Below are 15237 nucleotides of genomic sequence, written 5' to 3'. Positions count from 1 at the left end.
TCTAGGTCTCCTGCATTGCAGGCAGATTCTTTACCAGGGAAGCCTCATTATTAGCTTTGTGTGCTGTGCTTATTCGCTCAGTCGTGTCTGACTCTTTGTGACCCCATGGACTATAGCCCGCCAGGCTTCTCTATCCATGGGGATTCTCCAGGCCAGAATACTGGAGTGGGTTGCCGTGCTCTCTTCCAAGGTATCTTCCCAACCCAGGGATTGAACCCAGGTCTCCCGCATTGCAGGCAGATTCTTCACCATCTGAGCCACCAGGAAAGTCCATTATTAGCTTTAGGTGAATTAATAAATGCTTTTAAATTTCTCTATTTAAATTTCCAATCCAGTGAACATCCCACATAAACAAAACCTCTTTGGGAGTCCACAATCATTTGTAAGAATGTAAAGGGATCCTGAGACAAAAAAGTTTGACAAAAGTTGCTTTAAGTGCACCTTACGTTCTGAGCTATCTCCACCTTATAGAAGAGGAAAGTAAGACAAAGATTTAAGGCCAGTTTAGGGCCACATAGTTACTGTAGTGCTTGCTGGGTATTGTGCCCAGATCTTCTAACTCCAGAGCTTGTATTTGTGACTGTAACTTTTCCCTTGAAATTAACCTTTGCTAAGACATTTTAAAAGTATTTAAAAAAAAAACAATCTTCATCATAGTCAACGGATTCTTCCTTCTTTACTGACTAGCTGCGCGATCCTTCCTTATGTTTGTCTCTCAAGTGAACGAACTTGCAGTGTTTGCAGGACTGTCCGCAGTTCGGCTTTCGCTAGGACAATCGAGTTTTCGAATCTGAGTGGGCGACCCCTTGATAATTCCGCCGGGGAACAGAAACTTACAGGGTTCAAACGGGCACTCTCTCCAGACTGAGAGAGGCTCCCACGTTCCTGATTCTCCCACGCTCAGCACCGCTGACTAACCTTTCACACCTCCCGGCTCCTGGACCCACTTTGGGACATTCAGGGACGCTTCTTGGCTACTGATTGGCTGCGCTTAACAACAATGGGCGGGACGCGGCTCCGGATTGGACGTCAGAACCCCTTCTCCTCCCCTCGCCCTCATCCCCCAAGCAGCGCCCCAAGAGAGAGGTGCGGGATCTAGATTCCTGCCGGGGCCTGGGCGGTGCGGACCGCGCCGCCGCGAGAGGTGCTTGTCACTAAGAGCCAGGGCCTGCGGGGGCGGGGCGCCCTGGGCACCAGGGATTGGCGTGCCTGCAGCCTTCTCCCGTCGTGCACCGGGGCGCCGGCCGCTCACCCGGAAGGAGAAGCCGGGACTCTTACTATATGGTGGGGCGCTGGCGGTGTCGCTGTGGGGAGTGGGCGCTGCTCTCAGGTGAGGGGGCGTGGACAGGTTCGCGGGCTGTGGATGCTACTCTGTGGTAAGGGCCGTGGGTTTGAGCGTCAGCAGTGGTGCTTGAGGTGGGAACCTTGCTGGACATCCTAGGAAAGGAGCAGCCTCACCTCCTGGGATGAAGAAGGGTGCTTGGTCCGGATCCAAGGAAGGAAACCTGGCTTTCCATTTGGTTTTATAAAATATATAAAGCATCTTTCCTTCCCACTCCCCAAGCTTAGTAGGCAAAGGGGAATAAGGACCACGTCGTCCTTTGGCTCCTCGTTCGTAAGGAATACAGGAGTTTGCTACGTTGACCCAAACGCTGGGACTAGGAGTAATGGCAAGTATTCTACGGGGACACAGGAGGCTCTTGCGCTAGATTGTGGTGCCTTTGTTACTTAGCTGCAAGTAGAAGGAGTGGCAAGTTACAGATGAACAGAAGGATAGAGCAGAGCTGCTTGGCTGAGAACAGGCAGATGCTGGTCAGACCTGGGGAGCTACTTCTGCTACTTGTGGGTGTTTCAGAAGGAGAGCTTTTTGAGTTGCTACCCGGCACCAAGGGCTGAAGAATGAGCAAGAAGGGATGGGAGTCTTGGCGGCTTATATACTTTGATCACCGGATTTTTTTTTTTTTCGGATTTGTTTTTGTAACGTGCCTTTTGAAGTTTTAGAAAGTATTGAAGTATTAGTTTAAATGGGAGTGAAAATTGTGGAGCTAAAGCCTTGGAACAGTGTCTAACAATTCCTGCCTGGAATTGTTTAGACACTGGAAAGCCTTACAGGCTACTTTATAAATAGCAAACAACTGGATTTTCCCCGGAGATACTGGTGCTGGTACAGGTGGAGAAAATAAACTTCAGACGTGATTGAAAGGGCCCAGGAAATGTAGTTAGCGCTGCATAAGTAGCTGAGAGGGCCACTGACTCTATCCTTAGTTGGGTGACACACGGATCCATCTTCCAGATCATAGAGCTAAAATTAAGAACTTCCTCTTTTTCCTCCAAGGGCAGAAATGCTTCATTTCCTGCTGAGGAGTGGGGTCTACAGGGAGGAAGCTGATGGAGGATAGTAGTTGCTAGAAATTATTCCTTAAAGTCTAGGTTTTTGTGTTTGTCCAGTGTTTTTAAGGAAAGTTACATTGGAAGCTTTCTAAGTGCCCTTTAACCTTAGGGTTAGTGAAGTTGCTCAGTCGTGTCCAACTCTTTGCAACCCCATGGACTGTAGCCCACCAGGCTCTTCCATCCATGGAATTTTCTAGGCAAGAGTACTGGATTGGGTTGCAATTTCCTTCTCCAAATCTTAGGGTTAAGTGTATAGCATCTTGGGGGTCCTAAGACTTTTTCCCCCCCCTCAGATATTTTTTAAGTCAGTTTATAGCTGTTTGTTTCTAAGTGGTGTGAGTCCCAAAAGAAAGGAGAGACACTTGTTCTCAGAGCCCTTGGCTCACTCTTCTTGAGCCTAAGAGTGATGACCATTTAGTTACTGAAATATGGTCCTGAATTTGGCAAACTTTTCAAGGCCCTGGAGATTCGTGAGCGTCACTTAGTGTGTGGATTTCCTTATTGTCATCTTTCTTGCCCTTACTTTTGTGGAAAGACACTTCAGTGTATTTAATTTTGCTCCTGTGCTGGGAATATACCAAATGCCTGAAATGAGAAGAGAAAAAAATTTTTTGTGTAATCTGAGGAGATTAATTGTTCACAGTGAGTCAGCCTGCTCTCTTCAGCTACAGCCGCTAGCCTGCTTCCATCCAGGATGTAATACATCAGTGGTTACGGAATTGGGATTTCCCACTTTTCAGTTCAGGGCCTTTGTGGTAGTGACTGCATCAGATGAAACGTCAGAATGTCAGCAAGTATATTATTTAGTATGGCACTGCAATCACAGCATTTCCAGTTTGCTGGACTGTATAGCCCAGATTTGTCCTATATCGTGCAGCTTCGTCTCTGCATGCAGTGTCTGTGTGTGGAGAGACCTTCTGATGTTCTGGAAAAGATTGGGAAAGCTGTGTGTCCTGCTAATTTTGTGGTGTAGACGAGTTCCTCTCCTCCTGAAATGTTAGCCTTGTGTTAGCACAACATAAAGGAGAAGGAAACTCATTACCTGCTTTTCTAATGGTAAAGCAGAACTAATAAGAGAATGTGTTTAAAATTAATTGTGGGACTGTAAAAATGAGTGGGTGTGTGAATGTGCATGGGGGGAGGACAGGGGGAGCTTAGAGATAGTCCCATTTTCCCAGGAGCCAGGCTGGATCATTTGTTGGCAGTACATATTGGCTGAAGTCAGTTTTCATTTCAAGGTAAATTGGAAAGGGAAATTAAACCTTATTGTTCCGCCCTTAAGAGAGGAGAAGGGGGTGGAGGCAGCAGCCAGAGTGGATGCTGTTGAAGTGGTTCTAGGAGTAACAAGATTAGTGCTGTATTTTAACAGAAGGTGACATCATGGGCCCCTTTGGACTTGAGTAACCCTGTGCCTCAGCCTTCATGGTCCCCTTGTTGGAGTGGGCGATGTTGCTGCGCATGTAAACTGCCACATTGGGGGAAATCAGTGGCTTAGGCTTTAATGAATCTTTGCAAAGGAGCGGAAAACATCCTGAGTCGACCTGTGCGGCTCTGGGGTGCTTGGGCAGAGGTACAAACCGCATGTTGAGAGGAAATGATTAGAACCATTGTCTTGGGTTCTGGAAATGGAATTAGCTAAGAGAAGGTCACAACTGGGCAACCCGCTCAGGTGCCCCTGGAACTCTCCAACTCAGATCTGCCTCTGGGGTCCTGGGTGTGCTTAAGCAAGACAAAGGGAGACGTCTCAGGAGCCTCCGCGTTTGTGGGGTTTTGGTTTTCTCTAGACAGCCAGGAGGGGGCGATGTTAGGCTCAGTTAGAGAGCTGTGCTGTGTTGGGCCAGCAGTTCTCAGGCGAAAGGGTTTTACAGCTCAGCCCGCCAGTTCTGGCCGCCTGAGGTGACATTGTTGACCTGAACTTGTTTTGGCTAGAAGTGGCCCCTGGTTCAGAGTCCCTGCCATGGTCTGAGAAGGGAGGTAAATCCCTCAGGGCTTTTAGCTTGGCCCCCAGCTCATGTGTGTTTCGCGGCTCCCCCAAAATCTCAGCAGGTAAAGAATCCTCTTGCAACAGGAGACGTGGGTTTGATCCCTGGGTTGGGAAGATCCCCTGGAGAGGGGAATGGCAACCTGCTCCAGTGTTCCTGCCTGGAAAACCCCAGGGGCAGAGAAGCCTAATGGGTTACAGTCCGAAGGGTCGCAAAGAGTCTGACATGACTGAGCAACGGTGTGCGGTAGCTCGTGTGGGGGGATTTTTTTGCTTCCTCTTAAATTTTACACAAGAGCAAAAAAAATTGCCTGGATTTCCCCAGGGGGGTCGATTAAAAATTTTCAGGGTTTTGCCCTGGCAAAGAGAGGTGAGAGTAGAGGCATGCTAACAGAGATTGATCCTGAATCTCCCGTCTCTCATCAGATGTTTTCTTCCAATGGGCTTTTGGTGTAGGATGTTGGAGAACCAAGAGCAGGAGGTAAGCATGTGATTTCCGGGAAACATCTGGGTGAAAGCTTGAGGGGCTCTGCAAGAGCCAGATACTGCTCGGTGGTGGTGTTCTGACAGTAATGCCTTAGTGGTTCTGATGTGCTCAAAGTCAAGCGAGAAGAGGGAGATCAGTAGTGAAGGCATGACTGAGAAATGAGGTTCCATTTCCACTAACTTTCTATTCATCGGAAGGTACTAGAATGGAAGCTTCACGAGGACAAGGATTTTTGTGTTTTGTCCTTGTTCTGCCCCCAGTGCCTAAGCACGGTACCTGTCACATAGAGGGTGGTCAATAAATATTTGCTGAATTGAATGAATAAATGAACAAATGAGTGAAAGTTGGCATTGAGTGGAGTACTCTGGCCGCCCGTGTGTTGGAACCACCTTACTATGTGGCTGCGCTGAAGCTGAAGGAGCATTTCTTACCTCTAGGAGGTGATCACTGTGCGTGTTCAGGACCCCCGCGTGCAGAATGAGGGCTCCTGGAATTCTTATGTGGATTATAAGATATTCCTTCATGTAAGTGTATCCGACATTGATATTGGGATCAATATACCTTTCAGGGCTGAGGGCCAGTCCTGAGCAGAACCTGTTTATGGAGGTATTGACAGAAGAAAAGAAAGGAGGAGAGGACAGAGAGCCTGGGGTCTGCCTGAATTGTTTTCAGGCTGCTGGGTGGCACTGTGCTCTGCTTGGATCCCCTTGACTGGGACTGTGGCCTGGTGACTTGAGTCCTTGGTGAGAGGGATGACGGGGATTTTGTGTGAACTTGGGCTTTTCCACCAAACCCATTTCACATGCTTTTTCCTATAGACCAACAGCAAGGCCTTTACCGCCAAGACGTCCTGTGTGCGCCGCCGCTACCGGGAGTTTGTGTGGCTGAGAAAGCAGCTCCAGAGAAATGCGGGTTTAGTGTGAGTTCTCTTACTTCCTTCTTGGGTCCGAGACCGGCTTCTTGGGTTCTTCCTTGGCAACTGGGGTTTACAATCAAGAGAACTTGGCAGCATGACAGCTACTAAGGCCTCTGAGAAATGTGTTCTTAAATTATGTTTTCAAGTCAGTGAAAAAAAGTAATGACAGAGTTCTCATTTCTAATATTTTGACCTAACAAAGCCAAACAAATCTAAAGGACATTTTTCTTTTTTATATGCATAGGGCTAAACAAAGGTACTGCTGGCTGTGTAAATATGCTTCATTGGTTATCAGGAACTTTTTAGCACCTGGACTAATTTGACACATGGTGTTCCTGTCCATTTGATATGTAAAAATTGTGATTTTTTTTTTTCCTTTCTTCTTTTTTGTGTAGAGACCTTTATCCAGAGTTACTACAGACTGAGAGCCTTAGGACAAGCACTGTTGTTCACTCCTCACCTACATGCTGCAGATAAGCCCTAAAACTGGAGGCAGTTTATGACAGTGATTCCAACACAGTGTGGTTACTGAGTGCTGTGGTGACTTTGTTGACAACTTAGCCAATTAGTTAACATGTGGGATTGATGAGGCCACTGTCATGAGTCAGTCAGGCCCTCATAAGCCAGTCGGAACTTCCTCTGAACAGATCCTGTATCCTCTAGTCTGGCCTGCTGTTTTCAAGCATGTGCCTGCCGTGCCTCACAGGAGGGGCTAGGGAGGCTGGAAGAGTTTGTGGATGAGTTGCTGCAACCTGACTACTTTTAGAAAATTCCAAACGTGATCTTTCGGGACTGGAGATGGTAGCCTTAATTTACACACAAGGACCCAGCATCCTCCATGTCTCCATGTCCAAGTTTCTTCCTTTTGAAATAGTAGTTGATGGTGGGAGTGGGTTCTGAAAACGAGAGTCTAGCAGCCTGGAGTTTGTAAGTCCTAGGCTTGGTTCAGATGCCAGCTCTGCTGCTTATTTACGAGCTGTGTGGCATAGGGAGATTTACTCAACTTCTCTATTTCCTTACCATTAAAATGGGTACGCTGACATCTTTCTCACAGGGTTTTGAGGAGGATAAATGAGGTAAGGTTTGTAGACATTTAGCACAGTGCCTGACACCAGGCGTGTCATCAGTTGGTGTTAACCCTCTGCCCTTGCCCTCTTATCAAATGCTATTTGTGTTGATTTGTGTCTCTTTTTAGGGGCTTTCCTTGATCAGGGACTGGAGTGACTGGGATGTTACTTATCTTGGGTATGTGTTACATTGTGTGATCTCACAGGCCTGTACCTGAACTTCCTGGCAAGTCAACCTTCTTTGGCAGCTCAGATGAGTTCATTGAGAAGCGACGACAAGGTCTACAGCACTTCCTTGAAAAGTGAGTGGACTTGGAGGGCTGGCACTTGCCTCTGGGGGTGGCAGGGGTGTGTGCGCTGTGCGGAATGCCCCCCAGGAACACACAGACATGTTTGTGTCAGATGCTCTTGCTCTCAGCACTCACTCACGCCAGAAGGCCTCAGAGGATGGGGCTGGGTCAGCTGCTGTGAGGCTGACGCTCTGCGCTCTTCTGCCTGTGTCTGCCCCAGGGTCCTGCAGAGCGTGGTCCTCCTGTCAGACAGCCAGTTACACCTCTTCCTGCAAAGCCAGCTCTCAGTGCCTGAGATAGAAGCCTGCGTGCAGGGCCGGAGCTCCGTGTCCGTTTCTGACGCCATTCTGCGCTACGCTATGTCCAACTGTGGCTGGGCCCAGGAAGAGAGACGGGGTTCCTCTCACCTGGCTGAAGGAGACCAGCCCAAGAGGTAACTGAATGCTCTTTTCTAAGACACCAGTGGCTAGGATTACTATAACGTGGGCCAGTGAGGTGTCCATTGGTAGGGAAAGTAAGGTCATGGCATTGGTGGCCTTTCAGGAGGGCCCCTGTCATCCCATGCATGAGGGCCTTGGGTCTGTGCTGACTCATCCCTGGGAGATGACTCTCCTATTGCAAGCTGGGGAGAAAGAAGAAAAGGCTCTCTTATTTGTTTTGTTCTTTATCCTCTCCCCCAACCCCCATTTTCCTTAGATGACAACTTTATTGAGATATATTCATATACATAAAACTCACGCTTTTATGTACAGCTCAGTAGTTTTTGTTTATTCACGAGGTCATGCAGCCGTCCATCATCACAGTCAGTTTTAGAACATTTTCATCACCCCTGAAGAAACCTTGTACCTATTAGCAGTGACTCCCCACACTCCCCAACCCCAGACCCTAGCCCTTGGTAACCACTGTCTACTTCCTGTGTGTGTGTGTGGCTTTGCCCATTCTGGACATTTCACACAGGTGGAGTCGTGCCTGTGGTCTTTTGCGACAGACCTCTCTCACTTGGCACCATTTCCCGGCGCATTCGTGTGGCAGGGCATATCAACACTTAATTCCTTCCTGTGGCCAAATACTATTTCCTTGTATGAACAGGCCTCCCTTGTTGTCCGTTCACTTGTATTTGTTGATTTTTGTTTACCTGTTCATGCCCTCCTTTTCCCTTTCCCACTTTTTTCCAGTTGTTGCTTTCTCCCAAGACCCGGCCGGAGGAGCTCTCCCTCACCGCCTCCCGGGGAAGAAAAGGACCAGTTCGAGGTGTGGGCTCCTGTGGTTGACTCTGAGGCTCCTCCCTTGGAGAGCCCCACTCTCCCACCCACCTCCTCTCCATCATGCTGTGGTTTTGCAAGACCTGATGAGGGAATCTCTGCTTCTCAGCCTGTGAGGAGAGTCCTGGGAGGGGACCATGCTGTGCCTTTGGACCCTGGTCAGTTGGAAACAGTTTTGGAAAAGTGAGCTCTCCTTGGAGCTCTGGGTTTTGCTCGGAGGTGGATGAAGGCGATGCAGGCAGGGAGACTTGCTCAGGCGGGGTTAGGCACAGGCTGGTGGTGGGAGGCTGGTCCGCTTCCTGTTTTACCATGGCCTCTGCTCAAGTTGGTTCTGTGGAGATTGGTCATAACTCCTCAGGCTTCTTCGATAAGGATAAGACACTGTGCAGGTGTTTAAGTTAAGCACAAGACCCAGGAGTTGTTGGTTCTGAGCCAAACCCCGAATTTACTCTCCTGGAAACTGAATTTCTTTAGATGTTTGTTAATGGGTCCAGGAGCACTGTCTCAGGTGACTGGTTGGGGACCTGAAGGTGGCAGATTTTAATCTACCTTATCAGAGGCTGCTCCAGCAGAAATGCTTGTGTTTCTGTTGTGTCATTGTGTTCCAACTGGCTATGTTTTTGCTGAAGTCCCTGGAGCACTGGTTTCTGGGAGGCTGGCCTCTTGCTACCTCCTTGCACGGACAGGGGGGTGAATATTTTTTCTCCCACCTCCTTGCTTTTCCTCCACTCATAACCACTGAATGGAACGGTGCTGTGACTCCTGACATTGGGGTTTCCTGTGCATCCCAGGACCTCGGCCTGGCTGTATGGGGCCTGAGACCTGTGAAATAGCTTGTGGCCATCCACAAAAGAGAAAGGTTTGGTCACAGCCAAAGGACAGGGAACGATTCAGGGGGCTTTGTTTTGGAAAAGATACCCTGGACTGTCCCTGCCTCTCTGGTTATAAAGCCGAGGTGGACTGTCTTCTCTGCAGGGTTAGCTGAGCTCCTTTCTTGTTTGAATCCTTTTCTTCTCACTTAGTAACAGCTCCCTTTCCCCAGGGCTTCAGCCACCACGTGTCCCTCTGCTGTGTTGCGGGAGGCCGTCTGTTCAGTCCAGTGGGGTGCGGGGGCTTTGTTTCTGCCTGGAGAGAGGGCTCTGGGGATGGAGATGAGAAACAACACGCCTTCCTTCAGACAATGAGGCGTCCTGCCCTCCTGCTGCAGTAATTCTCTCCTCTGAGAGCTGGAGCTGGAGGAGACGAGTGTCGCTGGCGTTCTGCTTATCTGCCCTGGCGTCTGTGTGTGGTTCTTCTCCATCTCGCCTGCCCCTCCCTCCCCCGCACCCGGTCCGTGGGTTCTTCTACTACTCGCCTATGCTGTGGGACTGTCATGGCATCTAGTTCAGAGGCTTTGGCCTGAAATAAAATTCAAGTATTTAAGACTGTTGCTGCAGTTGGTGTCTAACAAGCTGTAGCAGTGGAGGAGGCACTGAGGGCTGGCGGTAGTCACTTTCATAAATCATGAATTTATCAGCGTGGAAATAATGGTTCAGAACTGAGCTCGGCAGCTCTCCTGCGTTGTGTGTGCAGCTCAAGTTCACCACTGGAGGAAGGACTGCCTTCCAAAGAGGCAGGATCCAGCTCTTCTCACAGTGATGGGCATGAACCTTGTTAGGTATAATTTACCTGATGCTGCTTCCATCCTTGCAGCCTGTCTGAGGTGCCAGGTGCTGAAAGAGAAATAAAGTTTGTCAACAGGCAGATGCCGAGCCCTGGCTGGGACTCATCTCTCTTCTCTGCCTGCCTCCCCTGGGTCTCTCTTTTATATGGTGCAGCAGAGCAAGGCGAGGATAGAAAGCCTACAGAGGCAAATCCAAAGTGTCAAAAGAAGTTCATTTAAAAGGGGAAAAAAACTCCGTACACAGCCCTCACAAAAACCCGACAGATGCTAAGCTAATGGCATCCGCTCTGCCGATTGGTAGGGATGACTCATGAATATTAATGAGTCCAATGCTCCAAATGGTGCAGCTGTGAACCCAGCTGTGCTTGAAGCTCTCTGATCTCGAAACTTCCAGACAGGAGCCGGAGGTGGTCTGTGTCAATTCCCTACTCAGCCAAAAAACAGCAAGCTGGGTCGGCTTCTTCTGTTCATGCCTTTTCTTCCTGGAGTTGGTGCTCAGCCGCCAGTTCTGCCAGCAGGGTTGGCTGCTGGGACAGCAGGAGCCGGTCAAAGACACGGATGCGATCTTTCTGACTCCTGGCTTTTTTAATGATCCATTATCAGCAGTGCATACAGCAGGACCTCAGTTAATCGAAGGCCAGGCGCCGTCCCGCCGCTGTCTTGTGCAGAGTTGAGTGTAGGCCATGGAAGGAGATGTCCTGTAGGGGGAGAGCTTTTCTAGTAACGTGGGCCTAGAGTTACCAGAAAAACAGCAGGGATGGTTTCCTCCCCATCTCGGCAGCGCTGTCTGCTGGTCCCCCGTCTTGCTGTGTCCCGGCGTGTGCGTGTTTGCTGCCGTGGCTGACAGCCTCTGTAGGGAGGATGGGGAGCTACTCGGGGCAGTGGCCTGCTGGGCTGTTTTGTAGAATGGAAATATGTTTTTGTTAGAATTTGGGTTTGAGGTAGGTTCTGTGTCTGACTTACAGTCACCGTACTAATTTTATTTTTTGCCTATCTCGTTCAGCATGTGGGACCTTAGTTCCCTGACCAGGAATTGAACCCTTGCCCCCTAGAGTGAAAGCACAGAGTCCTAATCATTGGACTATCAGGGAAGCCCCTTGTCATCTTTCTTCTGACAGTTACTTATGTGGCCCAAGTCTATTCATGTCCTGTAACACAGGATAAGTCATCCCAAAGTCATAGGTTTCCTTTTGTTTCGTGGGAGGAAGTGTGTGTGTGTAGGAGGAGGTGGGTTTTCTTGTGTGAAAATGAGTTTCATACACATTGTTTATTTGACCATGGTGCCCAGTGAGGAGGGGGCAGGGGAAGGAAGTATGACCCTTAGTTTCTAGCTGAGGACACTGAGCTGATCATGGTTTTTAAAAAGTATGTTTCAGGTAGAACTGTGGGAAGAGAACTCTGGGAAGAGATACTTCCCAACTTCTGTAAAACAAGATTTTTTTTCCCCCCCAAAAAAAATCTTGAAAAAAAAGCTGGGGACTTCCTTGGTGGTCCAGTGGCTGAGACTCCATGCTCCCAATGCAGGGGGCCCAGGTTCGATCCCTGGTCAGGGAACTAGAACCCACATATCGCAACTAAGAGTTTGCCTGCTGCAACTAAAGATCTCACGTGCAGCAGTGCAGATGGGACATCCTGTGTGCGGTACGGCCAAAAACAGGGATAACTAAGTCCCCCACTGTTCAAGGAGAAAAAAACTCCCCTGCAGATCTTTTCAGAGTCGTTCTCAGAAATCCTCCACAGTCCAAGGTTTGCTCACCGCCAAGGCCGTAGAGCTGCACCGCCGAGCCCGAGGTGGCTCGTACCCGCTCCCATAGCTTTGCTTAGGAGGTGACTGTGACTTTAACAGTCTGACTGGACAGTAAGTTTAGTTCCATGTTTGTGAATTTGTTTACATGCTCTTGCTGAATATTCTTAACACCCAGGAGTGGGGAGGGCAGTGGGCCAGGAGGATGCGAGGTTGGAGGTAAGAATGGAAGCAGCCCAGCCCCCGGCCTGCCTCATGGGGATGTCTCACTGGGGCCGGAGTGGCGTCTGCAGATTTATGTATGAGCAGCCAACTGAGGCACAGCTGAAACCAAGCTGAGGAGCCCTGCAGGGCAAGCTCGGGACTTGGGCACTGATCCGCAGCCACCTCCCCAGGCGATCTTCTGCCAGCAGGGACCAGCTGTGTAGGGGGAATGTCACCTGGCTCGAGGTAACCTTTCTTTGAGCTGGGGATGAGTGTCCCTCTTCCTGCTCTGTTTACAACTTTACCTTCTTTGCTGAGGGGTTTTTCAGTCTGCTGTGGAACCCCCCCGCCCCCACCATGTTCTCGCATCTTCATCCTGCCCCAGCTCTTCTCTCCAAGGAACAGTTGTCAGCTGCTGCCGTGACCAGGTGTCCATTGGGCTCACCAGCGGGGCAGCAGAAGTAACCCATGAGGACAGCCACTTCCCCCTCAGTAATGGCTGGATTTGGAGTTGGAAGGCTGGAACCTCAAGCCTCAAGATAAATAAACTTGGACCGTTTATGCTCCAAAGGATGAAAAGTGCTGCGTTTGTAGGAGACAGCGCACCTGGCTCAGTGGGCAGAGTCAGCTTGCTCCCTTCTGCTCAGGGGAGCCCGGGTCCACTTCCCCCAGCAAAGGAGGAGACGGCGCTGAAACAGCAGCAAGGGAGGTGTGTCCTAAGTGGCGAGATGGTGAAGCGACTGTGAGAGTAAAGGAGCGCCCGAACGCCTGCAAGGGCTCCGCCCCGGGGAAGGGCAGGAGCACGAGATGCTTCCGTGATCTGCGGATTAACAGTTCTTAACCTGCGGCTGTCAAGTCCCTCCTTCCTATTTTCAGCCTGCTCGACTTTTTCTTTTAAACAGCCTTTCGAAGGGGCCAGCTAGTTAGAGCCTTTTTGTGTGTGTTGTAAGTGTTTCAGGCTTTTAAGTGCTCCAGCCCTGTGTGTGTCCCTTCCCCTGGTGGCCTGGTTGGCGTGGGAAACCAGGCCCACCAGCAGCCTGACCCGAATCCCTCCAGCATAAGGCCAAGAATAGTGAGCCTGCAGCGGTTTGTTGGACGCAATGTAACCTGCTTGCAAGCTACAAGACTTAGATATATTCTACCAATTAGGACACATCTGTTAGCAGCGTTGAAAGGCAGGCACTGTCTCTTTAAGAGCCATCCCACTCCTCTCCTTGAGTGATGAGGGCTGGGAACACAAGGGAGTCAGATGCTGATTAAACAGTCCTACTGCTGAGCTCTGTTAGAAAATTACTGTAATTATGATCTAGTCCCAGCAGAGGGATGAGTTCCAATCCTGCTAATAACCCTTCCAGGTGCCTCAGATTCGGGGCCCATGGGAGGCAGCGTGGACAGGGCTCTAGCTGGCCCTTCAGTCTGCCCTCTGCAGGCAGAGACAAAGGTCCTGGACCCCTCATCTCCTTTTGGCCTCCTGAGAAGGTGATGGGTTTTGGTTGTGTTTTTATTTTTTGATTCTTAACAGAGCTCCTGGGAGCCATTCTGTAAGAGAGGACTTTCCCCTAAACTAGCACAAAGGATCAGGAAAATCATAGCCTTAAGATGACTGTCCTGACCCCCAACTCTGCCCAGGACGAGCAGTCGGCACCGCACCAGCCCCAGACCAAGCGCAGGGATCCAGCGTGGGCCCTTGCACCGCCGTGGATTCTATGCCGGTTCTGGGAACCTGGGCTTCTTGCTCTGAAATAGTACACAGGGTTAAAATTCAGTCCTGATTGAGACTTTCAGGGCACCCCTTCTAGGTTTCTGCTACAGAAACAGGAAAAAGGATAGTTACTACGGGATTCACTGTGGTGCAGCCCTCTGAATCGGAAAGCGCCAGTTTATTCTTTCGAAAACATCACTCTTGTGGTGCGGTTCCGCGGCAGCGCAGGTGAGCAGATCTCCGTGTTCCTGTTGAACATGGGGGCTGGCTTGCTGGTTCTTAAACGCTGAAGAATTCATGACAGTTATACTCTGTCCTTCCAACTTCCTAAGCCTCTCCCTGTCACTAATGTAGTGGCTAAAGTGCAGACTTTTAGAAGACAAGGCAGTTTCTCTTACTTGGACCTAAGCAAATTCATATGCCGTGAGACAGTGGTTCTCCACCGGGGTGGTTTTGTTCCCAGGGCACATCTGACAATGTCTAGAGACACTCCTGTCAGAAAGGGTGGAGGGAGCTGGTGGATCAGTACTGGCATCTAGTGGGTAGAGGCCAGATGCTGCTGAACATTTGACAGCCCCCTAAACATAGAATTATCTGGTCCCGATTTCAGTGCCACGCTGAGAAGCCCCGTATCAACAATGAAGGAGTGAGCACTCAGTCCCCTCCCGCGCCTCCACTGCACTGCTTTGGAGACGAGGAAGAGGTGATCCCAAGTCTCCAGATGCCAGGTGCTTTCTTGGAGGTGGAGTATATTCACAATAGGCTGAGCAGGGTGCCCACTGTGGGTGGCATCCAGGAAATGTAGGGGTTGTGCGTGTGCCGTCTCGGTGACTCAGGGCAGAGCAAAGCCCGTGCCTGACTGGTTCAAAGGGAGGTGTTTGTAGCCTGTTTTCTGTTCCATGATCGCATGTGGGGGATAAAAGGTGCCCAGCTGCTCACCATCAGGCTAAGAGGATCTGCAGTGGAACCAGATGCCTTCTTTGAGGACCTGCACTAGAAACCTCTTGGAACTCACTCCCATCATGGGAGGCAAGGAAGTGGCATACTATGCCCGGTGCCACAAAATGCTTCCCTCGATGGCACTCTGCCAGGTGGTGGGGTGGCAGGCCGTGATGGGCCCCGTGAGGGAGTGAACACACACAGCTGCAGACGGCTGGCCACTGCCGTGAGCAGCTTGATGCCAGAGACACCAGGCCTCTCAGAACAGCCTGGGCATCAGGAAATGAGAACCTGGTTGGCAGGGTTTGCCTAAGGGCCAGGCCTGCAGGGGAGAAGGAATGTCGCCAAGCATTGTGCCAGGGGACCGTTTCATCTCTCTATCTGCTGCCAGCTCCCCTGGTGACTAGATAACCTATTCTGGCATGTTTTTAGGGTGACCACTCATCCCTGTTTACACCTACGATTCTGGCATCCTTATCAGTAATGCCGCCTTTCATTTCCAAAAAATGTTACATAGTCTATTAATTGCACTTTAGTTTCCTCAAATACTGTAGTTTTTTAGGGGTGGGAGCATTATATTTAGAAAGGATT

General features: G+C 50.0%; 1 protein-coding gene across 2 annotated transcripts; it reads left to right on the top strand.

Moving 5' to 3' along the window:
• Positions 1 to 1066: 1066 nt before the first annotated feature.
• On the top strand, positions 1067 to 9821 carry SNX11 (sorting nexin 11). 2 transcript variants are annotated; one of them, XM_069603685.1, is made up of 7 exons: positions 1067 to 1330; positions 4799 to 4853; positions 5297 to 5383; positions 5678 to 5778; positions 7049 to 7144; positions 7353 to 7565; positions 8308 to 9821. In XM_069603685.1, exons 2-7 carry the CDS (start codon positions 4812 to 4814, stop codon positions 8579 to 8581), a joined length of 813 nt encoding a protein of 270 aa, XP_069459786.1. In that variant the 5' UTR covers positions 1067 to 1330; positions 4799 to 4811; the 3' UTR covers positions 8582 to 9821. The 2 variants fall into 2 exon arrangements, with proteins under 2 accessions (XP_069459786.1, XP_069459787.1); XM_069603686.1 differs by lacking the exon at positions 5297 to 5383 and having other exon boundaries at positions 1084 to 1330.
• Positions 9822 to 15237: the final 5416 nt, after the last annotated feature.

Source organism: Ovis canadensis, chromosome 11 (assembly GCF_042477335.2).
Source record: "Ovis canadensis isolate MfBH-ARS-UI-01 breed Bighorn chromosome 11, ARS-UI_OviCan_v2, whole genome shotgun sequence".
NCBI classification, from domain to species: Eukaryota; Metazoa; Chordata; class Mammalia; order Artiodactyla; family Bovidae; genus Ovis; species Ovis canadensis.
This window is presented reverse-complemented; position numbering and strand designations above follow the sequence as displayed.